The sequence below is a fragment of the Garra rufa genome, chromosome 22 (genome assembly GCF_049309525.1).
Source record: "Garra rufa chromosome 22, GarRuf1.0, whole genome shotgun sequence".
NCBI classification, from domain to species: domain Eukaryota; kingdom Metazoa; phylum Chordata; class Actinopteri; order Cypriniformes; family Cyprinidae; genus Garra; species Garra rufa.
Genome location: NC_133382.1, coordinates 6,893,427 through 6,911,070, shown reverse-complemented (window position 1 = coordinate 6,911,070; position 17,644 = coordinate 6,893,427). Strand labels below are relative to the sequence as shown.

At 34.4% G+C, this 17,644-nt stretch overlaps 2 protein-coding genes across 3 annotated transcripts in view; both read right to left on the bottom strand.

Annotated features, from left to right (window-relative positions):
- Positions 1-11,869, bottom strand: part of arhgap27 (Rho GTPase activating protein 27) — a 53,908-nt gene extending 42,039 nt beyond the window's left edge. Inside the window, exons 1-2 of one of the 2 annotated variants that reach the window (XM_073828023.1) lie at positions 11,656-11,869; positions 6,663-7,566 (exon numbers count right to left, since the gene is read on the bottom strand). In XM_073828023.1, coding sequence (XP_073684124.1) covers positions 6,663-7,475 — 813 coding nt within the window. In that variant the 5' untranslated portion in view covers positions 7,476-7,566; positions 11,656-11,869. The remainder of the gene's footprint in view (positions 1-6,662; positions 7,567-11,655) is intronic. The other variant, XM_073828024.1, reaches the window with a different exon arrangement.
- Positions 11,870-14,649: 2,780 nt separating this feature from the next.
- plekhm1 (pleckstrin homology domain containing, family M (with RUN domain) member 1) overlaps positions 14,650-17,644 on the bottom strand; it is a 29,776-nt gene continuing 26,781 nt past the window's right edge. Inside the window, exon 12 of the mRNA XM_073828711.1 lies at positions 14,650-17,394. Within this exon, the coding sequence (XP_073684812.1) occupies positions 17,286-17,394 (109 nt within the window). The 3' untranslated portion in view covers positions 14,650-17,285. The remainder of the gene's footprint in view (positions 17,395-17,644) is intronic.

Below are 17,644 nucleotides of genomic sequence, written 5' to 3'. Positions count from 1 at the left end.
TCTTTAACATCACTTTTGATCCATTTAAAGCATCCTTGCTATTATTTCTATAATACTCGTAGCCCACCGATTGATAATAATAATAATAATAATAATAATAAATGTTTCTTGAACAGCAAAACAGCATATTAGAATGATTTCTGAAGGATCATGTGACACTTGAAACTGAAGAGATGATGCTGAAAATTTTTGATCACAGGAATAAATTACATTTAAAAAATATATTCCAGTAGAAAACAGGTATTTTATATTTTATAATATTTTACTGTTTTGCTTTACCTTTGGATCAAATAAATGCAGGCTTGGTGAGCAGAAGAGACTTCTTTAAAAAACATTAAAAATCTTTTAAAAAGACTGGTATAGTCAGAAAATATCTATGACTTTTAAATATGTGATTCTGCCAATTATCTTTTTTTGTTTCTTTTAAATTCTGCCGATTATAGTGATTTATTTACTCACTTGCTTATTTATTTTTTACTTTTCATTCATCTCAGGAAAATTGCACAACCTAGAACCCTGTTTTAATAACTCTGTTTTTATTAAAAGTACTTATATCTTACATACGTATTGATATCTTTCACGGTATCGTGATATTTATTTTATGCATTTAAATTCTGTAAGTACAAACCGCGATGCAAGTTTTATCCGTCAAATCCACTCAGTTCTGTCAGATTGCTCACGCATCTCTCCCAACAGGAAGTTTGGGATTATTTTGTCATACCTTACAGCAGGTGTTTGCACAGGTGAAACCTTTTCGTCTCCAAACGCTTAGATTACAAAAAGCTGCAAACGATAATCCAACCGCTGTTTGCAATCCATTTTTTTTTAATGCTGCCGTGCTTTAGTCGCCCCTCCGCAGGGAAACAGGTGCGTTTGTGGGAGTGGTTGCAAACGCCTGGTACTGTACCTCCCTACAGTGCCACTCACACTCACTAGGGCACTCGGCAGCAACTCACCTAACCTGTTGTGCTCTTCATTTGACTGGTAGTATGGCTGAAAACCCCTTCCCCCATACACAGTCAAATTAGCAGGCTTATATATAGATCCATGCAGAATGTTTTGCTTCTCTCAAAACATAACGAGGTAAACTCCGTGCTAACTCTAGCAGACTAATAAAAGTGTTTCATACGCACCGTACAGAGCGTCTTGAGGATAAAACGGATGGAGAAGCCGGTTCTGTGCCGGTGAGGGGCAGCGGGCGTACACACAAACAGACAAGCAGACCATTGACATGCAGATCACTTGGCAGGGAGCTCCAGAAATGGAGTCTGACTGGGCGTTTGATCAGGGTCGAAACGTCGCTAATAAATAGGCTATACATTCTCTTCAAACTTAGAAATATACAGCTAACAGATATATATCCGAACACATTTTGTCCACATTAGAATCCGAATTATTCAGTCTGATTCTTCATTCTACACCTGGCGAGTACAGCTTTAATTTTGCATGTGAAATAAGTCAAGTTTAAAACGCATTATTTTTTTCAGTTACCACACAAGACTAGTGAGGCTGTAACCATAGCAACTGTAGTTCGCTTGAACCTCCGTTTAGAATCGGTACGGGACTATTTTTATTAGTTATTTACATATGTTTACACAGGGTGCGATTTGTGAAACAAGCAGAGGGGAAGATGCTTTTGAAAACTTTTTTTCTCTCTACATAGGTCGAGGTTGACCAAACTGTTACTGTAATCTGTTAACAACGCACATACCAGTCTTTTTAGGCAAGTACCAGATGTCATGTCTTGAAATGTTTTTAATACGATGGAAACTGTCTAACGTGATCACAATTTCACAATTTAATAAAAACATTGTAAGTCAGGCCTATTAATTAATGATTTAATTTCAAACAACGAATAAATTATATGGAGAAAGCAAGCAAAGTATTAACGGAGCTTTTTAAAACTCCGAATCAGTTAACTACTGCGTCGCAAAATGATTCACTGTTTCAAACAAAAGCTCCAATCGGATCGCGAATCATTTGATTCAAAACGGAACTGCAAAGCACATATGGCGAATCTTTTGATTCAGAACTGGACTTTAAACCGCATATCGCGAATCACTTGATTCAGACCGGGACTTCAATGAGCGAATCGCGAAACATTTCATTCAAAACGGAACTACAATGCTCTTATGGCTAATCATTTGATTCAGAACAGAACTTTAAAGTCTGTATGGCAAATCATTTGAATCAGACAGGACTTTAAAGTGCGTATCGCGAATCATTTGATTCAGAACGAGATTTCAATGCGCGAATCGCGAATCATTTGATTCAAAACGGGACTACAAAGCGCGTATGGCGAATCATTTGAATCAGAACATGACTTTAAAGCACGTATCGTAAATCATTTGATTCAGAACGGGACTTCAGTGCACTTATGGCGAATCATTTGATTCAGAACATGACTTTAAAGCGCATATCACGGATCATTTGATTCAGAACGAGATTTCAATGCGCAAATTGCGAATCATTTGATTCAAAACATGACTTTAAAGCACGTATCGTGAATCATTTGATTCAGAACATGACTTTAAAGCACGTATCGTGAATCATTTGATTCAGAACGGGACTTCAGTGCACTTATGGCGAATCATTTGATTCAGAACATGACTTTAAAGCGCATATCGCGGATCATTTGATTCAGAACGAGATTTCAATGCGCAAATTGCGAATCATTTGATTCAAAACATGACTTTAAAGCACGTATCGTGAATCATTTGATTCAGAACGGGACTTCAGTGCACTTATGGTGAATCATTTGATTCAGAACATGACTTTAAAGCGCATATCGCGGATCATTTGATTCAGAACGAGATTTCAATGCGCAAATTGCGAATCATTTGATTCAAAACATGACTTTAAAGCACATATCGCGAATCATTTGATTCAGAACGGGACTTCAGTGCACTTATGGCGAATCATTTGATTCAGAACATGACTTTAAAGCACGTATCGTGAATCATTTGATTCAGAATGGGACTTCAGTGCACTTATGGCGAATCATTTGATTCAGAACATGACTTTAAAGCGCATATCGCGGATCATTTGATTCAGAACGAGATTTCAATGCGCAAATTGCGAATCATTTGATTCAAAACATGACTTTAAAGCACGTATCGCGAATCATTTGATTCAGAACGGGACTTCAGTGCACTTATGGCGAATCATTTGATTCAGAACATGACTTTAAAGCGCATATCGCGAATCATTTGATTCAGAACGGGACTTCAGTGCACTTATGGCGAATCATTTGATTCAGAACATGACTTTAAAGCACGTATCGTGAATCATTTGATTCAGAATGGGACTTCAGTGCACTTATGGCGAATCATTTGATTCAGAACATGACTTTAAAGCGCATATCGCGGATCATTTGATTCAGAACGAGATTTCAATGCGCAAATTGCGAATCATTTGATTCAAAACATGACTTTAAAGCACGTATCGCGAATCATTTGATTCAGAACGGGACTTCAGTGCACTTATGGCGAATCATTTGATTCAGAACATGACTTTAAAGCATGTATCGCGAATCATTTGATTCAGAACGGGACTTTAAAGCACGTATCGCGAATCATTTGATTCAGAACATGACTTTAAAGCACGTATCGCGAATCATTTGATTCAGAACGGGACTTCAGTGCACTTATGGCGAATCATTTGATTCAGAACATGACTTTAAAGCACGTATCGTGAATCATTTGATTCAGAATGGGACTTCAGTGCACTTATGGCGAATCATTTGATTCAGAACATGACTTTAAAGCGCATATCGCGGATCATTTGATTCAGAACGAGATTTCAATGCGCAAATTGCGAATCATTTGATTCAAAACATGACTTTAAAGCGCATATCGCAGATCATTTGATTCAGAACGAGATTTCAATGCGCAAATTGCGAATCATTTGATTCAAAACATGACTTTAAAGCACGTATCGTGAATCATTTGATTCAGAACATGACTTTAAAGCACGTATCGTGAATCATTTGATTCAGAACGGGACTTCAGTGCACTTATGGCGAATCATTTGATTCAGAACATGACTTTAAAGCACGTATCGTGAATCATTTGATTCAGAACGGGACTTTAAAGCACGTATCGCGAATCATTTGATTCAGAACATGACTTTAAAGCACGTATCGTGAATCATTTGATTCAGAACGGGACTTTAAAGCACGTATCGTGAATCATTTGATTCAGAACGGGACTTTAAAGCGCATATCGCGGATCATTTGATTCAGAACGAGATTTCAATGCGCAAATTGCGAATCATTTGATTCAAAACATGACTTTAAAGCACGTATCGCGAATCATTTGATTCAGAACGGGACTTCAGTGCACTTATGGCGAATCATTTGATTCAGAACATGACTTTAAAGCATGTATCGCGAATCATTTGATTCAGAACGGGACTTTAAAGTACGTATCGCGAATCATTTGATTCAGAACATGACTTTAAAGCACGTATCGCGAATCATTTGATTCAGAACGGGACTTCAGTGCACTTATGGCGAATCATTTGATTCAGAACATGACTTTAAAGTGTGTATGGCAAATCATTAGAATCAGACAGGACTAATATATAAGGACCACGTATAGTAAATAATTTGATTCATTACAGGACTTTAAAGTGCGAATTGCGAGTCATTTGATTCAAAACGGGACTACAATGCGCGTATGTTTAGTTGCTTTAAAAGTGTCAAAGTTTGTAGGGGCTCTAAAACTGCACTAGGAATCTGAAAAGACCTAGTATCCACCTTTATCTTCAACGTGGAACTTGGAGACTTCCGGTTCATTTGCCGCCATAGAAAAAATGATGAGAAGAATAACAACGTGCAGTAAATGGTAAAACTGTTTGCACTACAAACCAGTGTTTTCATAATTATTATAATACATTAAAATAATATGGTAAGACACACCTATTTGCAATATCAAGGAGCAAAATTAGCTGTTTTGTATAGTTAAAAATAGCTGGACGCGGATGAGACCGTAAGCCAGAGCTGTGCCCGCTCTTATTATAAAAACGAGGTGGATAGAAAGTCCTTTAAATTCTTTCAAAACATTCATAACTTCTTAAAAAAACTTAATGAACTTACAACAAAACCAACTAACAGTGCATGCACTATCCAGAAAGTAGCCTGTAACAAATGTTTATTAGTAGGAAATTTTAGCTAAGATTCTCTCAAAGTTATAAACAAATGTTCTCCCAGTAACATTATTAGAACGCACAACCCCACAAAAGTTTACATACACCTTGCAGAATCAGCAAAATGTTGATTTTACCAAAGTAAGATATTTCACATTAAAGATGTTTACATATAGTCCACAAGAGAAAATAATAGTTGAATTTATAAAAATGACCCTGTTCATAAGTTTACATACACTTGATTTATAATACTGTGTTGATACCTGAATGATCCACAACTGTGTTTTTGTTTTTTAGTGATAGTTGCTCATGAGACCCATGTTTGTCCTGAACAGTTAAACTGCCCACTGCATTTTTCAGCATTTTTGTGTATTTGAACCCATTCTAACAATGACTGTATGATTTTGAGATCCATCTTTTCACACTGAGGACAACTGAGGGACTCATATACAACTATTACAGAAGGTTCAAATGCTCACTGATGCTTCAAAAGCAAAAAACAATGCATTAAGTGCCAGGGTCGTAAACTTTTGAACAGAATGTGTACATTTTTCTTATTTTGCCATCATATTTTTTTCATTTAGTACAGCTCTTCAGAAGCTACAGAAGATGCTTACATGTTTCCCAGAATACAAAACAAGGAAAATTTACCCTGATCTTCAAATTCAAAAGTTTTCACCCCCAGGTTCTTAATGCAGTCCCTCAGTTGTCCTCAGTGTGAAAAGATGGATCTCAAAATCATACAGTCATTGTTGGAAAGGGTTCAAATACACAAAAATGCTGAAAAACCAAAAAAAATGTGGGACCTGAAAGATTTTTCTAAAGAATGTAAACAGTTTAACTGTTCAGGACAAACAAGAGAGTCATGAACAACTAACACTAAAAAAACAAAAAGCAGCTGTGGATCATTCAGGTAACAACACAGTATTAACAATCAAGCGTATGTAAACTTTTGAACGGGGTCATTTTTATAAATTCAACTATTATTTTCTGTTGTGGACTATATGTAAATGTCTTTTATGTGAAATATCTTATTTAGGTCAGTACTAAATAAAAAATAATATGCATTACATATGATCCCTCTTATTTTAGTAAAATAATTAACATTTCGCAGATTCTGCAAGGTGTATGTACACTTCTGACCACAACTACATGTGACTACTTTTTATTTAAGAACAATAATATATTTAGCTTCACTTTAGCTCCTTACTAGCTTTGATTGAAGTAAACATTGTTTATAGTCTATACAGTATAAAGTTTTCTCTTTTTTTGGACACCTGAGACAACCTCCCTATGGTTTCATTTTTGTAGGCTCTGATGCTAATTTGCAGACAGCGCCCCCGCGTGGTCTTTAAAAGCAGCTTAATCATGAAGAAGTGAACCAAATCTTTATATTCTTGGACATATAAAGTATGCAGGGTCATAATAGGTAATATCTTACCACTTGTTAATATTTGGAGGACAGAACAGAAATTGCTGTGTAACTTTACTTGGCACGTTAAAGTATTACTTACCATATTCTGATCTGGTGTGACAGGGCTTACAGTCATATTATCTTTGGCTTTTGAGGATTCTGGTTCTTGCAACATATCCAAACTTTCATACACATTCTGCTCTTTATTCATGGGGTTCCAGATATCACCCCAACCAGCTCTATTGGGCATCTGAATATCTTGATCTAAAGACTTGGAGTCCACCCGAGGCCTCCCTGTTGCATTTACAGGTGATTTTATCTCCAGTTGTGGGGATTGAGGTAAGCTGACTGTATGTTCAGGAGGCAGTATGATAGACGGCGGTGGTGTTTCCCCATTAGTTGAAGAGGCAGTGATAGAAGACTGATCTCTAACTGTGTCATAGATGTGGAGTTCAGGCACAGGACCGGCCTCTGCTTCAGTCTTTATGGGATCTGGATCCAACCCCTTCGGTTCAAAGAATTCCTTTGGGATAATATACGTTGATATTCTATGACCGTCTTTCTCCGTGTCTCGTTTTATAGAGGCAGGGACTCGGAGCTTGACCTCAGCAGGCTCAATGATGGCGGGAAGACCATCGGGAACTGTCTCTGAGTTGGACTTGAGGGATTCACTTCCGCTGAACTCTTCCGGAGGCTCCAGTGGAGTTTGGTTGGTCTCAGGTGGGAGTTCGGTCACATACGTAGCTGGGATGAAAAAAGGTTTTTCGGTTTCATCCCGCCGAACGTGCCACCAGGTGTCATTGGTCTTGGCTACTAGGGTGTAGTGCTCGTTGGGTTTGATGGACACCTCTCTGCCATCTCGAGCAGTGTATTTGTATTCAAAATTCACCAGAACCTGCTGTGAAAGTGACATAGTGGCCCACTTCTGCGGATCCCAAACCTGTTATGTGGCTGGTGTTCAGTGCAAACAGGAAATCAGGGTTTGTTTACAGTCATCATGAGATCTGAAGATAAAGGTGAGAGAGAGAGAGAAACAGAGAGAGAGAGAGAGAGAGAGAGGGGGGGGGGGCAATAGGTTATTTGTTTGGAATAACTCCAATGTGAAGTTCAGACAAAACGAAACCCAAAATATGCGAAATACAAAAAGACTTGCTAGAAAAAAGAATATTAAAACTAAACAACAACAAAAAAAATAATTAAAAAAAAAATAAAAATAAATAATAAGACAATAATATAAAATGATGCACACACACACAAATCAAACACAAATCAAAACTATGAACAGACTTAAAATAAAAGAATACAAAAACAAAACTTCACATACAGACTTACCAGAATATAAAAGAAAAACAAAACGCAGAACAAAGCCAAAAACTCAAAACACAGAACAAACCTTTACATAACAACTTACTAAGAGCCAGAATATTAAAGGGTCCACTACATAACCATCCAAAACACCCTAGGAACCGCCCAGAACATCGTAACATCAAGGAATGATAGTTTCAGATGATTATTAGTCAAATATGTACAGTATATTACATCAGTGTGTTACTTGTATTTTACCCTGAAATCTTGAAATCTGCTTATTTATATTTACATATACTTACACTACCAGTAAGATTTTTAAAGTCTCTTCTGCTCACCAAGCCTGCATTTATTTGATCCAAAGTACAGTAAAATCTTAAAATATTTTTTACTCTTTAAAATAACTGTTTTCTATTTGAATGCATTTTAAAATGTAATTTATTTCTGTGATTTTAAAGCTGAATTTTTAGCATCGTTACTCATCATTACTACTTTAGTGTTACATGATCCTTCAGAAATCATTCTAATATGCTGATTTGCTACTCAAAAACATTTATTATTATTATTATTATTATTATGTTAAAAACAGCTGAGTAGATTTTTTCAGCTTTCTTTGATGAATAGAACGTTTAGAAGAACAGCATTTATCTGAAATAGAAATCTTTTGTAACATTAGAAATGTCTTTATCGATCGGTTTAAAGCATCCTTGCTAAATATTCATTTCTATAAATTCTATACAAACGTAAATTATTCTTTTAAAGTTTAGTCCTGTGATTTCAAAGCTGAATTTTTAGCATCATTACTCCAGTCTTCAGTGTCACATAATCCTTCACAAATCATTCCAATATGCTGATTTGCTGCTCAAAAAACATTTATTATTATTATTATTATTATTCTAATTATGTTGAAAAGAGCTGACTAGAATTTTTTTCAGGTTGCTTTGATGAACAGAAAGTTCAGAAGAACAGCATTTATCTGAAAAAGAAATCTTTTGTTACATATGTAACAAATGTCTTTACCAATCAATTTAAAATATCCTAGTATTGATTTCTATAATATAAAAAAATATACAAAAAAATTTATGAATTATAATTAACAATTAAAATGTACTCAACTGTATCAAATATTGATAATAAAAATAATACCAGTAAAAATGCTCTTGAATGATCGTGTGATGCTGAAGATGCATCACAGGAATAAATTACATTTTAAAATATATTCAAATAGAAAACAGTAAATAGTACAAATATTTCACAATATTACTGCTTTTGCTACATTTTGGATCAAATAAATAAATGCAGGCTTGGTGAGCAGAAGAGAATTCTTTAAAAAACATTAAGTGTTCAAAAACTTTTGACTAGTAGTGTATATAATAAAATATACTATTTTAAGGGGTGGGACTATCATATTCACAACACAAAATATTTGTGAAACAAAGGAATGCAGACAAACCAGGGGAACCACAGGTGTGTCAGAAAGAGAGAAAGGGAGAGATGAGAGAAACCTGTCAGGATTTGTAAAAGCAGACAGCCTCAAAACAATATATTTTTTAAAGATTTTGCCTTAAAGGCAGATAGTTGCTTTTTGTTTGTGACTTGTAGTGAAGTGCAAAAGAGAAACTACACTCACTGTGTTTAAAATGAGTATATTATTTTAAAATATGGTTTAGAAGCTAAAGTGTAACTACAGGAACCAGATCTGCTAAATATAAAGCGACAGCTGACTCTACTGCACAACACTGACTACAGGAAGTGCGTGTATTTTGCAGAGGAACGTTGCACTAACCCCACAAGCCTACACAGAAGAAGAGACACCGAAATAGGGGAAACGTCAACTGGTAAAACAGGAAAACGCATCATGCTATGTGCAAACTGCAATCTCGGTTTCACTGTGGTTGTTGCAAAATACTAATTACATAATGTATAAAACAGATCATTGGACATTTCTGTGATGACTGGTTAATTGACTTCTTAGTGTATTAATCATAAAAGCTGCCACACCAGCAGCAGCTGCTGCCAAAGAGCGTACGTTTTAAGTACAGCCATCATCTGCTGTGCCTTTCTGGAATGAACTGCAGGCAGTTACGCCTCTAATGTCAAGAAAAATGTGTCCGAACCACTCGTGATCACATTCAGGAGTCCTCACTGCATCTAGCAAATGGTTTGACAGTGTTCAGATGATTGAACATTTAATAACTGTTACATATAAAACATACACACATGATTCGTAATATATTATATAATGTATGTAAACAAATAATGTTTAAAAACTGTTTTAAAATGATTATTCAAAGTTGTAAATAAGGCAAAGATTTTTTGAATACATTTTGCAAGAAAATCCTAGGCTATTTTAGTCTTTCTACTTTAAATTTTTAAGTTCAATTCAGCGTGCTACTTGCTGAGGGTAAAACAATTACATGCACATTTAGAATAAAAAGACAAAAAATAAGTGCTCTTTCAGAGCATTTTATCCTGAAATTTACCTATTTATATTTACATACTGTTTAGCAAACTGCATTTATTTGATCCAAAGTACAGCAAAAACAGTACATTTTTGAAATATTTTTTCTATTTGAATATATTTTAAAACGTAATTTATTCCTGTGATTTTAAAGCTGAATTTCCAGTGTTACATGATCCTTCACAAATCATTCTATGCTGGTTTGCTGCTCAAAAAAACAAAATATTTTTTATTATTATTATGTTGAAAACAGCTGAGTAGATTTTTTTCAGCTTTCTTTGATGAATAGAAAGCTCAGAAGAACAGCATTTATCTGAAAAAGAAATCTTTTGTAACATTATAAATGTCTTTATCGATCGGTTTAAAGCATCCCGGCTACATATTCATTTCTATAAATTCTACACAAATGTAATTTATTCCTATAAAATTAAGTCCTGTGATTATAAAGCTGAATTTTTAGCATCATTACTCCAGTCTTCAGTGTTACATGATCCTTCAGAAATTGATTTACTACTCAAAAACATTTATTATTATTATTATTATGTTAAAAACAGCTGAGTAGATTTTCAGGTTTTTCCGATGAATAAAACTTTCAGCATGTGTATAAACAAATAATGTTTAAAATGGTTTTAAACATTTTTTTTGAAGTTGTAAATAAGGCAAAGATTATTTGAATACTTTTTGCAAGAAAATACTAGGCTATTTTCGTCTTTCTACTGTAAAAAGTAGAATTAAAAGAATTAAAAAAAGTTTAATTCACTGTGCTACTTTTATTTTTATTTTAAAATTTACTAATAATTTCTCATTGAAAATGGTTTCTACACCATTTTTTTCAGTGTGCATAGAGTAAACAGTTTATGAACTGTATATATCATGTATAACTGAACTTTTAAAACTAAATATGCCATATGAATCACTTTTTAATCATTTTAATCTTATTTTTTGCTAATATCTTAATATTGTAAATCATTAGTTCTGTTTTATAACTTAAGAACTAAAAGCACAACAACGCAAAGTGAAACAAAACAAAACAAAACGAAAAATAATACAAAAGCAAAACTAAACACAAACTCCTGGTTGTGAATCAGGTCTTAAAGTACAACTAAATGCCTTTTTTTTTTTTTAGTTATTATGATGCTGGAAGTCTCATTTGACTCAATTATAATCAGTTCCTGATGTACTTGTTACTGCAGGAACATAGAGATAGCAACTTTGTTATGAACAACTGTTGACAGCTGTTCATAACCAAGCTATAGCACATGCAAATCTGTACGAAGTGCGGCACAGATTGATATAAACAGTCAGATGACAGATCAAATGAATTTACCTTCAGAGAACAGAATAATCCCTCGACTCCTTCTTCTTTGAGTTCTGGGGATAGTTCACTTCAGTAAGAAACTAGCATTTCTGTCTGTTTCTGGTTTAATCCGGGACGTCTCAGCCCCATACTGTAGACCTGTAGTGCTGTTCTGTCAGTGTGAGAAAAAAATGTGCCCAGATTTGTGTTGCTCGACGAGTTTGAGCGAGTGGAAGTGAGCAGGAGGGGTGTGTGAAAGTATAAACATCAGCCCTGAAACGACACACACACGAGCAGGTGAATTACAATACAACTGCATATTAAACCATAATTCTATTTACAGTCAGTCACCAAGCAAAGGAACAATTGTCCAAAGCTGGAAAAGCTGAGAAATGAGGAAGCAGACAATAAAAAAAGAGAAACGGTGAAGAGAACTTGTCAGCGCCTGTGTGTTTTTAATCATTGACATGGCAACACTGACTGAGGCGTGAGTGTAAACTTCAGGGCTGTGCTTTGCGTGTTTCATTCAAGGCTATTTCGGCTTTATGACTCACGTTTCTTCGTGACAGACTTCAGACAAGGGTGTTGGTGCGACCACTATGACTTTATGGTAGCTTTTTAGTTCACCTCCCAGTCAATGGTGTTATTCTCTCGTTGGTTTTCCTTTAGTCTGTCTGTGCTGCGCTGATAGCGTGCTTCAGGTCAACAGGAAATGACATGCCCTCTTATGAATACTGTACGATTTTGAAGTATGGGGTGGGGTTGAGTTGGAATAGGTTATCATTGAGAAAAAGGCATCCACATATTCATGTGGAAGCCAGAAATACTGATTAATAGACTCATAGTTGGAACATTGGATAAAGTATTTTTGAAAATATTTTAAAGGGGAATTTAGCTTTTTTTAAAATCTCTCCATAAATCAGAAAATGCTGTCAACAAACCTTCAGAATAGAGGGTTTGCACTTACCTCACGATTTGGTAAATTACCGGGATGCGCGGCCATATTGGCGATACTCCGATGTAAACAACAGCATGGATTGCATTACGGTTAATGTACTAATGAACAGTGTTGGGGAAGGTTACTTTAAAAAGTAACGCATTACAATATTGAGTTACTCCCTAAAAAAGTAACTAATTACGTTACTTAGTTACTTTTAATGTAAAGTAATGCTGTGCTTTTAAAATCACTTTTTAAATCTGGGCAGGGCGTGCTTGTTTGTTTTTAATATAAAAAAGTTCTATTTTTTGGCAAATGTAAAAGCCCTTTCACACCAAAAGCCTCAGGCTTAGAGAAAAGTAAATTCACGTCTGTACAGTCGACCGCAGAAGAAAAAACGTCAACTCTTCAGCAAAAATAAAAAAAGAGAAAACAAATGTTAGATTATCTTGAGTAATTTTTGCTTATTAGTGTTGATGAATTGGATCATCGAAGGTCGGCAGCAAAGACACCGGTTAATAAAATGGGATTAAATACATTAAGGATATTTGTATTATTTAACAGATTTAATTATTGCAGGTTTGTGTTTAATTTCATGGTTTTTATTTATTTTGAGAAATACTGTATCTGTTTTTTTTTTTTTTTTAGTGAGTGAGAAGAATTAATGCATGTTCACATTTATTCTAGAACTAAAGTTACTCACAATTTCTCTCAACATGACAGGAGAGCTTTTAATCAATAAATGGGGGGAAAAGTAACTGGCATTACTTATTTGAAAAAGTAACTCAGATATTTTCTTGTCAATTAAAAAGTAATGCGTTACTTTACTAGTTACTTGGAAAAAGTAATATTATTACATAACTTGCGTTACTTGTAATGCTTTACCCCCAACACTGCTAATGAATATGTTGTTCTGCTAATATGTTGTGTGGAAGCTGCTAAATCATATAGAGAAGGACTTAGTAAGCAGGAAAGGGCGCAATATTTTGACAAACTAACATTAATATGTGGTAAAGATACGTACGAGCAGTATTGATTAGATATTAGCCTAATATTTCACCTACCTTACTGAAAATGATAAGAACAAACACGAATGTTGTCAAGATCCTTGCCCTGGAAATCCTTGTTCAGTTTGGCCAACCACAAACACCTTTTGTTCTTCAGACAGTTTTTTGCACTCTTCTTGATTGTTATAACTTTTGTCAGTCTATAGTACTCCAAATGTTCAGTGGCGCCAATATGGTTGATTGATGAAGCGCCATGAAAACTCTATACAGATAGGAATAAAACTAGAAAGTTGTGGTGCTGAAATGGGGATTTCTATAAAATACCATTTCCACAACTGAATAAAAAAGGTAATTGCAACATTTTATTTTACAATTCTGCCTCTTTTTTTTTTACACAATTCAGAAAAAAAACTCACAACTGAGATATAAACTGCAATAAAAAATTCAACGTAAGAGAAAAAGCTGCATTTATCTTTATTTTTTTCTGGCAGAAAATGCAACATGTAAACTCAGAATTCAGATGAAAAAAAATCTTAATTTGTTAGATGTAAACTCGGAATTGCAAGAAAACAGTCAGAATTGAGTTTATATTTTGCACTTCAGAAGTGTAAGATAAGAAGTTCCAATTACTTTTTTTATTCTCTTGCGGAAACAAGAAAAACTGAATTTCAATGTAAAAAAAAAAAAAAGTCAGAGTTCTAAGTTTATATCTTAGAATTAAATTTTTTTCCCCCTCATAAGTGCAAGGAAAATTCCAAGACAAAAGAATTCAGAATTCTGCGTTTACAACTTGCAATTATATTTTTTTCTCCTCAGAAGTGCAAGAAACAAAGTCTAAAACAAAAAAGAGAGAAAATTGAGAGAAATAAAGTCAGAATTGTGAGATTAAAAAGTTCCAATTCCCCCTTTTAATTGTCATGCGGGAACAAGAAAAACAGAATCGCAAGATGTAAACTCAGAATTGCAAGAAAAAGTCAGAATTCTGAGTTTATATCTCGCAATTCTCATTTTTTCCCCCCAGAAGTGCAAGAAAAAAGTCAGGGACAAAAAACGAGAATTTTTTCAATTACCCTTTTTTATTCTCTTGTTGAAATCAAAAAACAAACAAACAAACAAACAAACAAACAAACAAACAGAATTGCAAGAGGTGAACTCAGGATTGCAAGAAAAAAAAAACTGAATTCTGAGTTTATATCTCACAATTCCTCAGAAGTGCAAGAAACAAATTCAGAGACAAAAAGAGAAAATAAGTCAGAATTGTGAGATAAAATCACAATTAACCTTTTTTTTCCCACTTGCGGAAACAAGAAAAACAGAAGATGCGAGATGTAAACTTGCATTTCTTATTTTTTCCCCACAGAAGTGTAAGAAAAAGTCTGAGACAAAAAAAGAGAATTGAGAGAAAAGAAGTCAGAATTTTCACAACTAACCTTTAGCGGAAGCAAGAAAAACAGAATATAGCAAGAAAAAAGTCAGAATTTGGAGGCAATATCGTGCAAGACTAATTTCTTCAAATTTTTCTTTTTCTGCTTTGTTTTTCTTTCTTCATAATTTATCAGAAATAAAAGTTGCAATTACCTTGTTTCATTCCATGGCAAAAACAGGCTTCTATAGATTTTCGAACTCAGTACAGGAGGAAAATCAAATTGCCTTTAAAACCAACTATATGTATTGTAATTAAAATCTAAAGATGCAAATTGATGAAGTGCAATTAATGAAACACTTTAATGTGTATTTTGGATATTTTCCTTCCACTATTCTGGAAGACTAGTTATGAAATCAAAATTGTACTCTGCATGAAAAAAACTTGCCTATAATGTCTTACAAAACAAAGTATTTCATTCAAACTCTGAGCCAGTGTTTTGCTGTTATACTGCCTGGCTGCACTCAATTTAAGAGTCAATTCAATAGCAAGGAGTTTGTTTGGTACATAAAGGAGAGGGACAGAAACAAACAGGCAGAAAAGAGTGCCAAGAGGTAAGAAAACAGGAAGAACCAGTCGGAGACAAACACAGAGCGATGTGGTTTGAGATGAATGACAAGTTAAAGACAAAAATATGCATCCATATTTCTATAGCTGCTCTGTGATTCTAAGAAACGCTGTTTCTGTTGAGTTCCATTGGCACAAACATATTTCAGTATGAAATATCAGTGAACACACATTAACACACACAAGTTGTAATGTTGTGTGCACTGTAAATATTGTTGCTTTTTTGTAAATATTGTTGCATATGCACATATATTATAAAGCATTTATTCCAATGAGTTATTAGGAATAATAATATTAAGGGGAGACACTGCAAGCAAAAACTGTTTTTTTAATGCACCTGTCGGTCTGTATTTTCAGTGACAAAATTTGAATCTTAAAAATAATAGTCTCTAATATGTCAAAAAAGTGATGCAAATGAATGCATATTTCATTAAATAATGCCTCAATTGCATATTTAAACCTAACATTTTTGAAAACTTGTAACACAAAAAATGTTTGCAATTATAAAGTAAAGTGATAACTATTAGTTAAATTTTTTACCCTATTTACCTGCAGTGCCTCGCCTTCAAATAAGTAAAAAAGTTCAAAACATTAGGAATGTGAATCACTTTTAAAGCTTAATCTCCAGACTTTAGGCGACACTGCCTCTAGTGGCAAAACACAAGATAAGAAAGACAAAAAGTCATCTGGGATTTTCCTTTAACAGATGATATAATGAACTTGTCATAAAAATATCAGGAAAAACAGCAGTTAAAAAAGAAGTGCAAAAAAACTCAAAAAGAAAAAAATGTAATCTCTCCCATTTCAGTTTTCATTGTAAAACAAGTGCTAATGAAGCAGCAGTCAACCTTCTTCATATGCAGGCATTCATTAAACCAGATGAATGTCAGCAATTATGTTTCAGAACTCATTTTGTGGCAAGCATTATTAATTCACATTAGCAATTTACAATAGTTACATTTTTGGCACAATCCATTTTAGTGATAAGGTATGCTACACTTGAAAACAAAGGCACGGTATCATACAAAAATGACCTGTTAAAGAGGTTGTAATTGTGTTGGTATGTTATTTCATCAGCCATCCTCTTACTAAATGCGTACAATTCCTGCATATATAACAATATGCTTATTAATGCATACAACACTTTGTAAACTAGTAATGCTGCTTCATATAATACTTGGCATGTGACATTCAGATGTAAAAAAGTACTATAAAAACAAGAGATCCTTGGCATTCAAGTGCCTTAAGTTTCATAAATAAAGCCTTCCTTGGCTTGACAATCAATTATGACTATGCAAAAAAAAAAAAGAAGAAGTGAGACTTATGATTCTTAACAAACCTGGAGAATAACACGTGAAGCCCAAAGAATTGATTAACCGTTAGAGGTGTGTTTCCATAAAGTTGAACAGCAAAAATCTGATTTAATAACAGTTCTCCCACCATTGCAGAAAAGTGTTTGTTTGGCATAATTGATAATTTATGAAAGAACATACATGGGAGTGCTGATGTGAGTAAATATGTACATATGAACGTGTAAATAAGTGCACTTAAGGTCAAGAGTCAGATAAAACGCTTAGTGTGAAAAAGAACAAAAAAATGCTTCCAGTTGGTCAGCTATTGAGAAAAGTCATTTTTAGATGGAGTATTACAATAATATAATACCAACCCTGGATTTTGAGCTTGTAGCATGACCTTTTTTTTATAAACTTACTAACAAACAGCTAAATCAGTCCTCCAAATCCCTCTCCATATATTTTTGTATTCGAACGCAGCGTGGACAGACCGAACATGTCGCCTTACAAGCAGAATGAAACACCGTCTTGCAGACGGGACACCTGAAAGACAGAAAACACAGAAACATACTATCATTCTCATCATATTTAATCACACTACTGTGCTGCATGTGACTGAACCACATGACTCTACTAGAAAAGAAAGCACCAGCATAGCAATGGTCTAAAGTGAAAGAGGATGTGAAGGGTTTTATGTGACCCTGAACCACAAAACCAGTCGTAAGTGTTGATTTTATGGAATTGAGATTTATACACATCTGAAAACTTGATGTATGTTTGTCAGGATAGGACA